General features: G+C 34.5%; 1 protein-coding gene across 3 annotated transcripts; it reads left to right on the top strand.

Annotated features, from left to right (window-relative positions):
• Positions 1-30: 30 nt before the first annotated feature.
• On the top strand, positions 31-16315 carry LOC114941923 (uncharacterized). 3 transcript variants are annotated; one of them, XM_029317123.2, is made up of 9 exons: positions 31-222; positions 1258-1423; positions 2082-2168; positions 7792-7954; positions 9235-9335; positions 11204-11283; positions 12770-13027; positions 13348-13482; positions 14929-16315. In XM_029317123.2, exons 4-9 carry the CDS (start codon positions 7830-7832, stop codon positions 15205-15207), a joined length of 978 nt encoding a protein of 325 aa, XP_029172956.1. In that variant the 5' UTR covers positions 31-222; positions 1258-1423; positions 2082-2168; positions 7792-7829; the 3' UTR covers positions 15208-16315. The 3 variants fall into 3 exon arrangements, with proteins under 3 accessions (XP_029172956.1, XP_029172955.1, XP_029172957.1); XM_029317122.2 differs by lacking the exons at positions 31-222; positions 1258-1423; positions 2082-2168 and adding an exon at positions 3082-3354; XM_029317124.2 differs by lacking the exons at positions 31-222; positions 1258-1423; positions 2082-2168 and adding an exon at positions 8042-8625 and having other exon boundaries at positions 7903-7954.
• The last annotated feature ends 21 nt before the right edge of the window (positions 16316-16336 follow it).

The following is a 16336-nucleotide window of genomic DNA, read 5'->3' as shown; positions in this document are numbered from 1 at the left end:
CGAGCGGGATTGGCAGCACTGCGCGTCTCCCTTTCGCGGCCGCGTTCACGCGCAAGGAGACCGCATGGGTGACGGGAGAGAGAGAGAGAGAGACGTCATTACGTGACGCGCCGGCGAGCGGGAGAGACGGAGCGGAGGATGCGGCACGATGGATGCTGTGACGCGGAGAGATGCCGGATAGCCGAAAGAAGCGAAGCGAAGCGGTGGGGCGGAAATGAGTCGGTAAGTGCGATTACGATTATTGATTTTCCATTCTTCCCAACCGCGGGAAACGCCGCCACGACCTCACCCTTTCTCGGATCTGTCACTTCGCCGGCCGCCAAATTCCTCCTTTGTTTTTCCCGCGTAACAGGCTCCGTTTTCTCCGAAACCTGCTCCGATCTTCATCTTGACTTCTTCCAACGCGAAAACGTCAAAAGCGAAACATTTTCGTCAGTCGCGGATTGATTTTAAAATGAAATCGATGTGCGATTGGAAGAAGTTTTTCAATTTTCACGTTTTAGAAAATGTTATACACTAATCGATACCTTAGGCTCGTTTTGGCGGGATCCGAAGGGAAACCGGAAGCGGAAGATGCGGTGCTCCTCGATATAATTGATGAGGTATATCGACGGACGCGTTTGGTTATTCTCTTTCTCCGTCTCTCTTGTTCTCTCGCCGGTGAATTATTTCATCGCCGATACGCAGATCCGGGTATTTCTCTTTGTTATCGAGCTTTAATCGAGTTATTGGAAAAATTATAATTGTTTTTCCGTCGATTTTTCTTTTCATTTTATCGAGTCTTTATTCTCTCTGTCATAATAAAAAAAAGGCGCGCGTTTGTTGTTGCAACAAAACGCGTAAATATAGATTGTAGTCGCGGCAAAATAGTTTTGTGGAAATATAAAATAGAGAAAAAATATTGAGAGACAAAGGTTTGTATATAGAGATTTTTTTGTCGCATTATTTTCTATATGGAAATATCTCGGTGCATTCGAAGATATTTTTATTGGAAAATTTCATTTCTGGAGCAGAAAACTGTTTCAGAAGTAAAGGAAAATTATTTTTATCTTGGACATACTTCGATCAAAAAATCGTATAAAATTAAAATATATTCACACGAATTTCACGTTTCATAGAACACATTCAGCTCAATATTTGGAAGTAATTTTCAAATATCCTTTCGAGCAACTGACAATTAAAATTGTATTCCTGTAATTGATGTATGGTCTTTGTCGACATAAAATAATTATGCTACGTAATTATGTTGGTTTGTAGGAAGTGGCCGCAGAACAGCACGACTGGTTGCCTGGATGCAGGCGTTGATCTCTTTCCAAAGACGGTAATGCAGAGATCAAAGTGTCACAACGTAATTACAGCGATAACGTCACAAGATAATAAATACATGATCTCATTAATAGCATAATCGATATTATCGCAAGAGGTAAGATAATATTATATTATGGTTTTATAATAATTATTGCCTTGATAAGAAACATCGTTGAAGACACGTGCGATAACAAAATTACGAAACTCTCATGTCAATCAATGTTGGAGCTCTTTTTTATTTAAATTTGTGCCATTGATTTGGTTCTAAATAATAGTAACATTCTCAACCGGAAACTATCGGTTCAAAACACTACTTGCGAACATCTGTTTTTCGGAAAGCTTATGTAGCTTCTGATAAAATATTTTTGGACAAGGATGTTTCAATAAACAATACGTGGAAAATAATGCGACGAAGAAATATTTTATTCTTCATTTTTTGCAGACTTTGAGAACTTCTTTTATTTTAAGAAATATATAGATATTTTATCTTCAATATTAGCAATCGAAATTAATATATCTTTTAAAAATAAGATAAGTTTAATCTGAAATATTTGGGAAATTTCTATTTATTATCAATTTACATTATATTTATAAATTATGATTAAAATCATATTTAATTATAAAATCCCGCTTGTTTAATTATTAATACTATTAATTTATCTTTCACATATAAAGCGTCGATCATCCATTGATAACATTATCTGATTGTATTTTATTTTAATTTATTTAATGATTAATAGTGATTGTTATTTCATGTGATTGTGTTTTTATAGGAACCGATTTAATAAATGCCGGATAGTCTCTTCTAATAAAGTGGAAACGCATTTCGCCTTGGAACAACGGGAAGCTCCATAAACAAGGTAAAGTACAACGTCAAAGCACTTTGGTCTGATTTATTTTCATTTGCGTTAGCGAGGTAGATTACACAAAGCGCACAATTTACCGGCTGGCGCATCTTCAATTTCATGGAATAGAATTCTCGGGGAAGTTGCGCTGGATATTGCGGATACAACTTATCGAATGTGGATGGACAATCGTTTCTTTGTTTCATTGCTGAATTGTGCAAGGATAAAGGATGCTCAGGATTATTAGATATCGATTATTGGACAAAGACCTCTTGGAAAATAAATTTGCGTAAAGAAAATTAAGTATATATACGCAAAATAGATGAATGAAGAAGAGCTTGCATACGATTTAATTAATTTAATAAGGTTGTCAATAATGGATAATTTCGAGTAACAGAATTTATTTTCAACATGTTTCTTTCTTTCCTTTTGATGTTTGTGATATTCGATTTCCTATGGTATAATTGCTAAGAAAGTCTAGTCTGTTTTCTTACACCTCGCTTTCGTTGGTAAAGTTTTTTAATTGTACATAAAATGTAAATTGGCACAAATCTCATGTTTTGATATACTTGAAAATTTCGAAATACTCATAAATACTTATGATTCGTAAATCATTTACATCTTGACCTTTCTCTGCCAAGTTTCAAACTTCTCGTGTGTATAACTTTGAATAAAAGCGCAATGAATTAATATTCGAAAGAAAAATATTAAATTAAAAAAGACACATAGAAAAAAGTCTGAAAAACTCAAAATATTCTTTGACATATATGTATATATTACCTGTTATTTGCTGAAATTTATTTTGCAGAAAATTTCGCGCAAAGAAATAAAAAAGCAGAGAGAAACAACCGTGTGCGATTTCTTTCGCGATATATGTTTACTAAAAATAAATTCTGCGATCGGGATGTTTCTGAAGTGTGGGAAAACCCTCGGCGAGATTTTCCCGCGATTGCCAGGAAATCCGCCGAATACCGCGAACATTAAAGAAAGAGAAAGAGAGGGAGAGAGCATCCTGAGTGTCAAAAATAACCGCGATGAGGGAAGAGGCGAGGGAGCAGAACGAATTCGGTGGTTCCGGGTGAGGGAGGGGACCCGGTGATGGTTGTCTTCTGGCTGCTCTCCGGGTGCTTTCGCTTTTCCGAGAGTCCAGTTTGTTTCGCCACCCGAGGAACCCGCGTTCTCTACATATATCAGCCCGAAGGTAGGTGCCGCGTTTAACACACGTTGCATCACTTGTTGTCATCTTTGCGTTCCGCGACGAAAAAATTCAAGGAAACGAAGATACAGGATACAGGAAGCTATTGAAGAGTGGAAAATGTGGAAGATACAAATGGTTCAGGGAGAGTGTAAAAAATCGAGAATATAAAAAAACGAAAAAAAAAAACACAAAAAATCTATAATAGAGTAAAAAAATTCTAAGAAAAATTGAGGAATATAAAGTAAAAATAAATTAAATTAATAGTACATAAAAAGAAATATTTTAAATCTTTGAGAAATTTAAATCAATAAAACTATTAAACTATTATATTATTTTTTCTATGGATTTTTCTTTATGAAAAATTGTCTTTAAATAATTGATCATTAGCAAGATAGTTTTCATACTCGATATTTTGACATTCAATAGCCTAATTATCACAAGAAACTTGACAAAAGTAATTAATTTAATTGCGTTTCACAATAAAATAATCGTTAATAATTATAAAGAGGATTATCGATTATACTTAACAATGATTTACAATCAAAATTTAATTCTAGATTCTTATATATAGTTATAAACACTTTTAAAATATTTTTTGGGGGGAATTTTTACAAAATAATTTTAAAATTTATAAATTGCGAATTGTAAGCTTGACCATAAATAAATTATATAATTTTTATATCTATATTGCTTTTCGCATGTTTAAATCGTATCTTTTAATCGTGACATAAATCAAGCAGTACATAATGAATAATTTAATTGAAATAATAAAACATCGATACCTCGTATCTTGTTTACGTAATAAAAATGTCACATTAAATTTGAAATACTCGGGACAATTTGAGACTTGTGAGTCAGCGGAATGTATATACCTGTAAACGCATTGCTTCGCCAAAAACGAGATATCTCTTCATCTCGGGAATATCCCGTGACACCTTTAGATAAGTGTTGATCGAAATTTACACAACACGTTTTCGGCGCGCCGTCCCGTCTATTCATTCTTGGATCATTACAGATGAATCCGTCACAATTCGAACGGCCAAAAGTTGTTATTTGCGACGTTGTATCGTATATTGTTGAAACAATTCGCTAGAAATAGACGTCGTCGTGCGTCACATCGGTAAACAACGTAATGCGGAAAAATTATTACCCTCGTACAAAATTGTTACGATTGTACGTGTATCATAACTATGAAACATAATGGAATTATTAAATTTATGGGTATTGCAGAATTAATTTTTAAATTTTTACAGTAATTTATTTTATAATGTTGAAATTCATTTATTTTTTACGATCATGATAAAGGTGATTAATCAAATATTAGATTTTTACGATTAGAATTCAGTGTCCTTAAAATTCTAAAAATATTCGAGAAATGTAAAATTTGTTAAAAATTTGTTATTTATTATTTTCATTTACGAAATTATAATATTCATAATTCTAAAGTAATTTATAGCTACTGATTGTATATCAATGTACAAATTCTCTGTTACATTTATTTGATGCAATAGATTAATGCAATATTACTTATTGATTATATTCAACATTCGCTCTATTTAAGATAAGGAATGATTTCGAAGAATCGATCATTTTGCGATCGATATTTTTTATTAATGGCATTTGGCACGGTATATGCATAAATAAAAACTGAATTTTTAATGAGGTCGTGACATCATTATTCAAACTTATCGGTGCAGTTTAGAATAGACACGAGTTATGTAAAGAGGAAGGAAAATTAGTTCCGTAAATTTCAAGAGATGCGAAAACAGTTTTCGTGCAATTTCAGCTAATTATTGGATAATGGAATTTGATTCTAAACTCTCGACAACTCTCACATATTTTTAGGATATAGTCTTTTAAAAAACAATTAGAGATGATTGAACTAAATTACAATTGTGATAAATTAAAAACCGATCTTCGGCGTCTGTGTAATATAAAAGCGAGCTTTATATTTCAATTTTTATTTGATATCAGTATTTTATGAAATACTCCAAATTAGTGAGAACATTGCAAAAAATTATTGTACCAATTTTATCAAGCAAGAATATTAATTGTGATGCATGCTATTATTAAATCGACACACATTCCATCATCGACCAATTTTTATTCGGCGACGTGCGAGCTTTAATGTAATTCAATACGACCCGGAGGAGAAGTATGCGCTCTCCAAAGACTAGCTGGTAGGAGGAGAGAGAAGTAGAGATTTTGCGGACGATGTAGATATATTCGGAGGAATTTCTAGGCAAAAATAACCACGGTATAGGCCACCGGTGGGTGCCCCTCTTTCCCCCAACAGGGACGTGTTAGTGAGAATTTGAGAGATTTTCGAGAGTCAAACACGTCCGTGTTTTTTAGGATCGATTAAGCGAATGTTAGGAAGCATCATGAAGATCAAATTGCTGGGTAGAGAGGAAAAGAAAGAGGTAGTCACATTTAATTGTGCAATTTTAAATAGGTTTTTACACAGAAAACATATAGTAGTGTGATACCCTCTTCATTCTATTAAAAACTACAATTTTTTGAAATTTTTTAAGCAGCATTATTTAAGAATGTTAAATATATAAAAGACAAATTTTAAAAAATGATAATGTAACTATTGAAAAACTACGCGAAATTTGAGGCGAATCCGTCAGAAATAGATCGCTCAGATTTTCGAGGAGAGGGATTTAATTAATTTGTATCATTTTATCTCTTTCGATAGAAAAATTCAATTAAAAATAGTACATCAAATATATCGTATAATACTTTGAAAATATTGAATAAGAACATAGATATAAAATATATAGATCTATTTTAAATGAAGCACAACCTCGATAAATTTACACAGAAAAGCTTGAGAAAAGATTCGCATTGTAGCCTAAGTTTCGAAGCAATCTGAATATATCTTTTTAATATACTTTTTCACACATCGAATACGTAGGAGATATTACTATTAATTTCATCCGCTGTGTAAATCGTATCTTCGAGTCTGCCGAATATTTTTCTTGATCTTCGAAATAGACGCGCGTTAAATCTCTCAACGACGTGCAAAGAGGAATGTAAAGTGTTTACGAGAGAGACAACACGGAGGTGAAAAGATGCTATTTGTGGACCGATATATTTTTTTGCAATTCGTTATACGAACGCGATAAACAGAAAATATCTGGTTATTTAACATAAAAGAAGTTTACGTATATATCATTGGATTCGCGATTGTATTGTATCTACTATTAAAGAAACCACAGACTTAATTGCTGCGACATCGATTTCAGAAATTTTTAATTAATTAACACATCCACATATTCTAAAATAAATCTCTTTTAAAATAAAATAATAAAAAACATATATATAGAGAGTATAAAAAATTATATTTTTCTAAATTCTAATATATCGGCCAAATTCTGCATATCTATGAAGGGCGAGAAGAAAGGGATATAATTAAAATTTTTTCTCTTTGAGCACGAGAGCGAATAGTCGCTGAATTGTATATGAAAAAAAAACACTGCGATTATTGTTTAATATTTTTTTTTTTTATTAAATATACGATATTTTTTTATATGTATGCATCCCTGCGCGAATTTCTTGGCACCAGTCTGGGAATAATCCCCTCGTTGCGACTATAGAATTTCTCACTTGCTCTCTTTCACGGCGAGATCAAGTAATCAAACATTTTCGAAAGATCGTTACATTTCAAATGATCTTCTCGAGACGACCCAATTTCCGAAATTGCACTTACTCTTCAGCCTCGCGCAATTTGCGATCAATTTGGAACGTGATACGCGTGACTCACATGTCAAGATAGAAATGTCACCGTTTATCATGTCTCTGTGATAATCGCACCAGGGTAGATTAATTAACGATCGTAATTTTTCAGATCGTAAAACGACAGATTGCCTTTGTTATTTATTGCCGCGTTTACTTTGCAGACACGTACGTAATCGTTATTAGTAAGGTAGATATTTGCGCTGTGAAATTCTGTAGCCGCACGATTCGATATAGTGGATTTTGGCAGAATTCGCATGCAAATAGCGCGACGATGGCAGATAAATGACACGCGTGTCATTCATGTATGACACGCTTAAGAAAATGACATCATATATAATAATAATATTTTTTCTCGTTTTAAACGAGATAAAAATAATATTTAGAACATTTTTCGCGTCGTGTGTGTGTCATCGGATCGACACTTTTGTTTTTGTTTATTTAATATTGATTGAGCATTATTTTCGTATGATGATTAAAAATTTGAAAATAAAATTCTTTAAATTAGAATGGGAATAAAATTATATGAAACCAATAAAATATATTTTTCTCCTGAAGACCTTGTTTATAAAAATAATTTTTAATTATTAGATTTATTTAATATCATCATAAATAGTCCTTAATATTTAAAAAGTTTCTTAATATTTTTATATACATTTCATGTGCTTTTTCTTACAAGAATATTTTTTTATGTTGCAGTAATTATAGAGTAGATCTCTCGAGATTAAGACATCAACATGGCCACTCAAAGTACGAGATATGTGAACAAGCAGTTCAATTCTCCCATCAATTTATATTCGCCACAAGCGATACAGGAGACTCTAGATAGGCAGACTCAAGTTTTGGCTAACGGTGCAGTCGGGTAAGTCAAGTGATAAATTTCCAAGAAATAATTTTTCAAACAGATACATTGTAATTCCTTAATTTCAATTTTGCCAACGTTTTACAGTCATTAATTGCATCAGTCATTCGATGGAGAAAATTATTGCACCTGCTTATAACACATTCCTCGACCTAGTTTAAAAGCTAACAGAGCGGACAGTAACCCGGATGCATCCTGCGGATCTTCTCGATTGACTTGAATGACTCACTCGATACTTTTACCACCGAAACCGCTCGGCGAATCTAAAAGTGGTCCCGACACGACCACCTTGCGTCAATCATCGAGTATCAGCCTCCTCCGTCTCGAGGAGAACCCTTCACGTGTCTCGTCCGGATCGCCGACCGATGTCGGTCGCGCGACGCCAAGTGAATCAGCCGACGGCGTCGATGTCAGTTCGCGATGTCAGCTATTTTCAGAGGGTCGAATCACCGGCCGCGGTTAGAAATAAACGGCCGGAGAGGCCGGACTCTTCATCGCCGGCCTGTGCAAATCCCGACGGCTGCACCTAACCGACCACAGTCTCTTCGTACTTGACTTAGTTTCGCGCTTGATGGACCGCGGACGCGCGCCGACTTTCCTCCGTTAACGTCATCGTCGTCCGCAATTCACGCCGCTTCGCAAACCCTCATCGAGATGATCGCCACAAAGAGGTGTGATCATTGATTTTCACAAGTGCTCAAGATCTCGCGAAGATCGTGAGCCTTTCCTTTCGAATTCTCTCGAAAATTCAATGTGTGTGGTCTTATTCGATGACTTGGCAGCTCTTCAACTCGCGACTCTAATGCCTGTTGCTTGTTGACAGGCGGAGAACTTCGTCCATTCAATACTTACGTGCAACTTTCGCCAATGATGCGCGAAAGAATGGATGGTATGAGTAAAAGCGAAGCAAATAATAGAAGTAAAATGTTCTCCGTTGCATCTTATTATGAAAAATTGAATTTATATTTTGCTTTTAAATATAAAAAAGAAGAGTTTCTTTTTTTTCTTTGTGCAAAATTATATATAATGTATACATATTTAATTATTTTTTCATATCTTTTATTAAAAAAATATTTTAATCTCAAATATATAATGTTCTAATAATTTTATCTATTTTTTTCTTTTTTTTCCAAAGATTGCGCTTCCTTTTATTTATACGATTCATAGGCACTCGACTTTGAAAAGTACTAAATGCAAAATTGTTTAGAGAATTGAATATTTCTGCAACGTTCGAAATTATTAATAAACCGAGCTCTTGAAAATGATTTGTCTTCCTCCAGGATCGACTTCAATCAGTTGGCCAAGCCGACTAATTTGCAAAACAGTGCTGTTCTACGTATGCTCGAAGAAGAAGAAGCGAGGCAGCGAGGTGGGCAACCTGGTAAGTGAAGAGAAACGTCAAAAGGATTGTAAAAATATAATATTTTATATTTTAAAAATCTATATCTTGATATTTTACTGAGAATATTGAGATTTCTTGTTCAGATAAATTTAGGTTTAATTCGTGACACATTAAGGTATGTTGCTGCGTCACACTGATTAATAATCGCGATGATTCATAATGTGAAAATATCGCGAATATCAATGGTCGATCACAGTCGACAGTTTCTTAAATTAATGCCGATATCGTTGGCAACACATTTTCAATTTAGCATAACACAGCCGTTACTCTTGTTATACCGCACGCTTTGGCCGCGACTCAAAGACGTAACTCCACTGGATTACTGACACATTTTCGCAAAACACACGAGCCTCTCAGCGCGCGAACACTGAGCGTTATATTCGAGAGAAGCGTCCTTGTGGATACATTACATTAATTTCTCCTCAAAAATCTCCGATTAGGAGAGAGAAATTCATCATTGTCAAGCGCGTTTTCGAGATTTGGATCAATTCTCGAGGATCAAGGACTGGCTAATTTTACTGATTTGATGACCGCCAAAGAGGAATATGAAAAATTAATTTTGCAATAAAAATGTTTCATTATATATGTTATCCTAATCTTCAAGAATTTATTGTGACATGCAGCGTTTAAAAAAAGTATCGTAAAAATAATAATAGACTGTTGTTATAAATTGCCAAGATAAATCTGGACCTTCCTGATTTATCGCAAGATCATTCGGATATATAGAGATCTCTCGGACATTTCTCACGACATGGTCCTCTTCTAAGGTGCGGCTTGCCCCTCCTTGATCGGGCACAATGTCGATGCCCCTCTACTCTTTGGCCGGTCACCAGAAAAGCTCTAAAATCGGTAGCCAGCCAGTTTCCGCGATAATGAAAGATACAGGTGACTTCGCCATGGCGTTAGTAGTTGGTTGGCGGGTGTCCGTTTTGGCAGAGTCGCGTTCATCTTCACGATTCCGTGGCTGAACTAGCGAATTCCATCTCGGGGATCGGATCGGTATGTGACGTATAGAATCCAGGCGAACTTTATCAGCTGCCAGGAAGTGTATTCGCACATTTTGCGCGATTAATGACCCGCGACCCTCCATATAGGGTGTCGCAATATTCGCCTGTTACGACACACTCGCGATGCAATCATATAAGAGCTGCCTAACATTAGGATCCTACGTCATTAAATATTATTCGGGATAAAATGATAAATGTTGTTGACGGAAGAGTAATAATAATATCGCCGCGATTATTAATCATGTAGTGCGAAAAATATTAGATCAAGTGCCTCGATAGGAATTGACAATTTTCGGCATTGATATGATCATCGTGTCATGATATCACAGTGATACGACAATTATGAGAATAATGATCACGTTTATAAGTGGATATACGATACTAATGATTAACAATATAATATTAATGACAAACAAATTTCTGATATAATTTTTGCTATCAATTGAAATAGATCATAGTTCTTTGACAACACTTTAGATTTTAGATAATTCAGTAATATTCTAAAATTATGTGAGAAATATCGGTTGGCTTACGAAAAATAAATATCGATGCCAAAAAGAACGAGAAAAAGAGAAAAGAGAGAGATTATTCAAATATTTATATTAATCTATAAAGACGTCAGTATCTAAAAATATACCATGTTACTTTCATTATTTCGAAAATCGTCCGAGATTATAATAGAATTTTTTTTAATAAAAAAACTTTTTAGCTAAATGATTAAGTTAAAAAAATCACTAATATTTTAAAGCAGTTGTACATCATCTTAAAAACTGAGAAATTTTAATAAAAACTTGATAATGGCCTTCAAATCTGCAAATTTCTATTATTATCGTTTCTTAGGTCTCAAACGAGTAGCTTGGCCACCGCCTCCAGAGGATCAAGATTTCGATTACGTAGAGCAAACTCCCATCCAAGCGAAGGTAAGACGATAAATAATTATTTACACACATATATTTCAACATTCTATAGACATTCGAGTTTCTATACGTTTCGTCGTTCCATTATTACACACGACACATGACTCTGATAAGATAAAAGACAATAATGAACGATTAAAATTGATTAATTTTTAAATTCTCTATCTTTTTTATATTGCGATTGAAATTAACATATTTATAAAGTAACGAAAAAATAAAAACTAATAAAATATCAATGAGAACTGTAAGAAAAATTAATTTTATAATTATATAACGTAATTATTTGGAGCAAAAATGTATTTATAAAATCATTTTTAATATAATTTTTGTGTCTTTTCGTGCGCAGCAAGTTATTTTAAAAGGATTCGAAAAAACATGTTTGAATGTCTACATGTTGTATGCATTTTTTCGTAATATTATTTATGTCCAATTAGCGCATATAGTTCCTGCATCTTGTTATGCGTGTAGAGTGAATGCAATAATGTTCGTTATGTGTTTCTTTTATGTTTACGTTCGTTCTCTGTGTGTATGCATATCAATGTTATTTTATTTGAAGCAGAAATGGAGAAAGCAAGATATGCTAATAAATTTGCACTTCATTTTAATTTTGAAATACTTTTATTGAATTTTAAAATCAGCTATAATTAAGTTCCGAATTAAAATTTTATTTTAAATATAATCGTGAAATTAATCAAATTAAAATTTTTATCGTGTAATTACAAATATCTCTTGATCAATATCTTAAGTAGAATATTTATATCATCATGAAGTGTTGTTCTCCATCTCTGATTTCATCAATGAATTGGTGCACGCAGTGAATATCGATATCATTAAAAAAAATAAAGATACGAATATACATCCATTATTAACATGAAAACAGCTGGATCACTTTTGAATACACGAATTATCACATTATTGTGATCGTCAAGACAGATCTATAGAATCATTTGTCGAAAACCAAAAACAAAAAAAAACAAATCATTGTTAAATTGGAAATTTGATCAATCAAGCAATACTTGGCTCGAGCGAATTGCGATCAAATTACAAGTTTATTAATTTTATCAATTTAAATAGTCGTTTTGTACAATTTATAATTATATAATTAATAAAAATTGCGCTTATCTTATTGTCAGTTCAATTATACATATATTTCACACAGTATTTTCAATTTTCAGCTCTTCTATAAAAGATCAACTTAATGCATTTTATTAGCTAAATGATTGATTATATTTAAAATATTTAGAAAAAAAAAACAAATAAAGTAAATGATAAATTCATATTTTTAGAAAATTCAATCTATAAGTATTTTTATATGTATTTTAGAATGAAAGATCTACAGCATATCTCTCCGCAAACATGCATATATCGTCTCTCAGATTTTCGTATATGAAAAAACTGACATCATTCCTCTCTTCGTCGAGAAGAGACGTCAAGCTAATCCGCGTGTTCGCTCGAGCCTGAACAAAATTATCTGTTTTCCTCCGGCAAGACCCGTAGATACGGTGATCTCGGCTCGTACCAGAACAGTCCCACGTCAGGTCCGTCACCCCAACCACCCTCGACGGTCGCCGTTCCATCATCCCCGTCGCCAGTGAGTCCTGGCGGCACGCTTCTGCGACAACCATCGCACTTTCAACAACAGAATCCCAAGGGCTGGGCACCGGTGACACCCCCGGCGACCTCGCCACTTCCGCATCAGCATCAACCCCCGCTTCCGAGTCAGCATCAACAGACCCAGCCTTGGCAGGTAAGTGATGCTCGCATGGACGTGGCTGACGTGGTCCACCGCAATTTTGGAAGAGCCGGGAATAGTTTTCGGTAAGGGAAAACTATGCGACAACATTGCAAGCGCTTGCAGTCTTGGATGTGAGAAGGAGAACGTATCGCGAAATGTATCAATACAAGATTCGTCGTATGATGTGTCGTAAGAGAGATGTTTTAGCGCAGATTTGCAAGAAAGATTTTGCAACTGGTATAGATATTTTATTTCTTGCTTGGATGTGATATAGATGACAATGTGCGACAATGCGCGACGAAACTTACCGGCTTATCTTTTCTACGTTTCAGCAACACCCTCAGGATCCCTACGACCGGACACCGCAGAGACAGCAACAGAATCAACCCAGTTATTCATCTGTCCCCGTGGCGTTCGAAGCACCACCCTCCACTATTGTCCTTCGTCCTGAGCCGCCTATCTCGCAGGTGAAAATCTAGGAATAAAAGAAGAATTTTTAATATTTGCGTTATCGGCATATATTTTTTAATAATTTTTAAATATAATAATAAAAATATACATTCGTTGAATTTTTATTTCATTATATTTTTCATATACGAGGTGTGTTCAAAAAGTATCGCGAATTTTGAATTTCCGCGGGTTACGTATATTCGATTTTCGATTTTTTTGTGGCGTTATGTTGGTACTCATGTTTCTCATTTATGCCGACAAGTACGGCCATTTTGAATGTTCAGTTAATTTTTGACAACTGCTTTGCTTGCACGTGTTTTGGCTCGTCTTCGATTTTTGCCTATTCCAAAAAATGGATCAAAGAATCTGTATCAAATTTTGTGTGAAAAACAAAATTAAGTGCGCGGACGCATTCCGAATGTTGACTGTGGCATATGGTGAAGCTACCTTGGACCGAAGCAACGTTTATCGGTGGTACAAAATGTTTTCCGAGGGCCGAGAAGATGTGAACGACGAAGAGCGTGCCGGACGCCCGAGCACGTCAAGAACAGACGAAAACATTGATAAAGTGAAGAAAATAGTATTGGCCAATCGTCGAATCACCGTTAGAGAAATTGCTGAGGACCTAAACATATCGATTGGCTCGTGCCATTCGATTTTTGCCAATGATTTGGGCATGACTCGTAAATATATTTTAATTTTCGCGATGTAATACGATATTCTTACTTTATATTTTGCACATGACGGCTTTGTGTAAAATTTAATAAAACAATACGAGTTATAATTAATTCAATTATTATATGTGAATCAAACGTTTTGTATTAGAAGAGAATTCAACGAATGTGTTGATAAACGTTCGGTATTATGTTACAGATCTTCCACATGACTTTAATCTTACTAAAAATAATACAGTAATATTTTATATATATATATATATATACACATATACACATATACATACATACATACATACGCATCCCTTCTCAAACAGTAACGAAAACGCGAAAGCTTCGAAGAAACGAGAGAATAAAGTACCCGCGAACTGTTGGATGAAGCGATATGATATAATATTTTTGCAGAAGCCTTAAGCTAGCGTGCCTTTGGCAGAATATCAGCCGTTTAATATTTTGGGTGTTCTTAGCATCATCGATTACATCGCTCGTCAGAAATTTATCTCTAAGAATATCTTCGCATCTGGCTGTTCCTATAAAATAGAGTAGACTTCAAAGAAGAATAATGTTTCTCACATCGCTAACAAAAATGTTATTCTTTTAGAAATTTCCGAGATTTCTAGTGTATTTATCCCAAGAATTTGTGTTTTAAAAATGCTTTAAAAATCGGAGAACTTATGTGAGAGAACTTTGTTTTAATATTTTTTAACTATTAATAGCTCTCATATTTGTTTTGTAAATATTTATTCTGTTATTATATTCTATCGAGAATAATTGATTTTAATTTTTCAGACACCAGCACCGGTGTTTCAAGCCCAGCCTGCAGCAACCAAGGCTCCGGCAACAGGCAACATGCGAGGAGACCTGAAGTGGCCACCAGCGGCCGTGAAGGCCCAAACCGAGGCGGAAAACCGAGCAAGGATAGAGCTCGCAAAAGGCCCGGCTTTTAGACCTCGCCGAGTGAACAAGGACTATAGCGGTTTCTTTAAGCAACATGCTCTGAACAGTAGTTATCCGGGTTACCGAGCACCGCCGGGTACCCAGTACTTTACACCGGCTTACCAAAATTAGTAAATATTTCGTATACTTTTTGAGTAAACGAGCATGAGACGTCGTTCTGAGTTTCTCGTCGAACGGGACCGAATGTTCCGATTTCAGGTGCTTTCAAAATTACCGAGATACTCAGGACGTTGTTCACGGATCTTCCGAGATCCGAGAAGCGCACGAAGAGCGACTTAAAATCTTAAAAAGTCAACTGAAAATATCTAAAAGTTTCCGTTACAAAATTTTATCTCGCGGTATTGTTTTTTTTCCTCTTATACTTTGGACTACAAATCTGTGCACAAATTAGTGTGTTAATACTTTTTCAGACTGTAGTCTAAATACTAAGAAATCTCGCTTTCATGTAAGGCTTTCGTGTGCTTCTTGATCTCTCTCGAGAGAAATTTCCACAATCCGATTTCGCACTTACACGAATCTGTATATAGATTGATTACAGAGACTGATTCTCGGTGTTTTCTTTCATCTTTGCAGGGTAACTTTTAAATTAATAATTTACTATATAAAAATCTAATTCATATTTAGTGTTCGATTTATTATTCGAGCCTGGCCGTTCAAAAATTTCCAAACTATAAATGTCGCGTTTTCTTTTCTAAATCTATCGAGAAAGTGTATAGACGTCTTTAAATATATCTATATTTTCAAATATACGTCTTTTCTCTTTCGAACAGATTTGTTTTTATTTTTTTTATAATTTAAAAATTTTTGCTCGCATTTGTAGTTTGGGAATTTCTGATCTAAGTGATGAAAATTCAATGTTGTGATAAAATTAAATGCTGCAAACTTTACAAAACTAACGCTTGCCATACGAATCAAAGAAGTAGGATCATAAATAATCGCTTAAGATATTTCGAGAGTTATAGCGGCAGAATTGTACTTTCATTGAAAAAACAATATGACAATATATATGGAGACTAACGAACGTCGAAATATACGAAATAAACGATCGAATAAAAAGAAAAACATGCGAAAGAAAAACTAATGTATTAATAAGCATCGTCTATACTAAAACGCGATACACTTTGTAACGCAATTTAGCGCGATGGTCTGTCTGTTAACTAACCGACGAATAATTTTTAATAATGTAATATATAGATGTGAATAAATAAATACCAATTTATGCTAGACAAAAGTATTATTA

Source organism: Nylanderia fulva, unplaced genomic scaffold, assembly GCF_048542155.1.
Source record: "Nylanderia fulva isolate GAGA-0341 unplaced genomic scaffold, ASM4854215v1 Scaffold36, whole genome shotgun sequence".
Taxonomy (NCBI): Eukaryota; Metazoa; Arthropoda; class Insecta; order Hymenoptera; family Formicidae; genus Nylanderia; species Nylanderia fulva.
The sequence above is the reverse complement of the archived record's forward strand: the minus strand, read 5'-3'. Positions and strand labels throughout refer to the sequence as shown.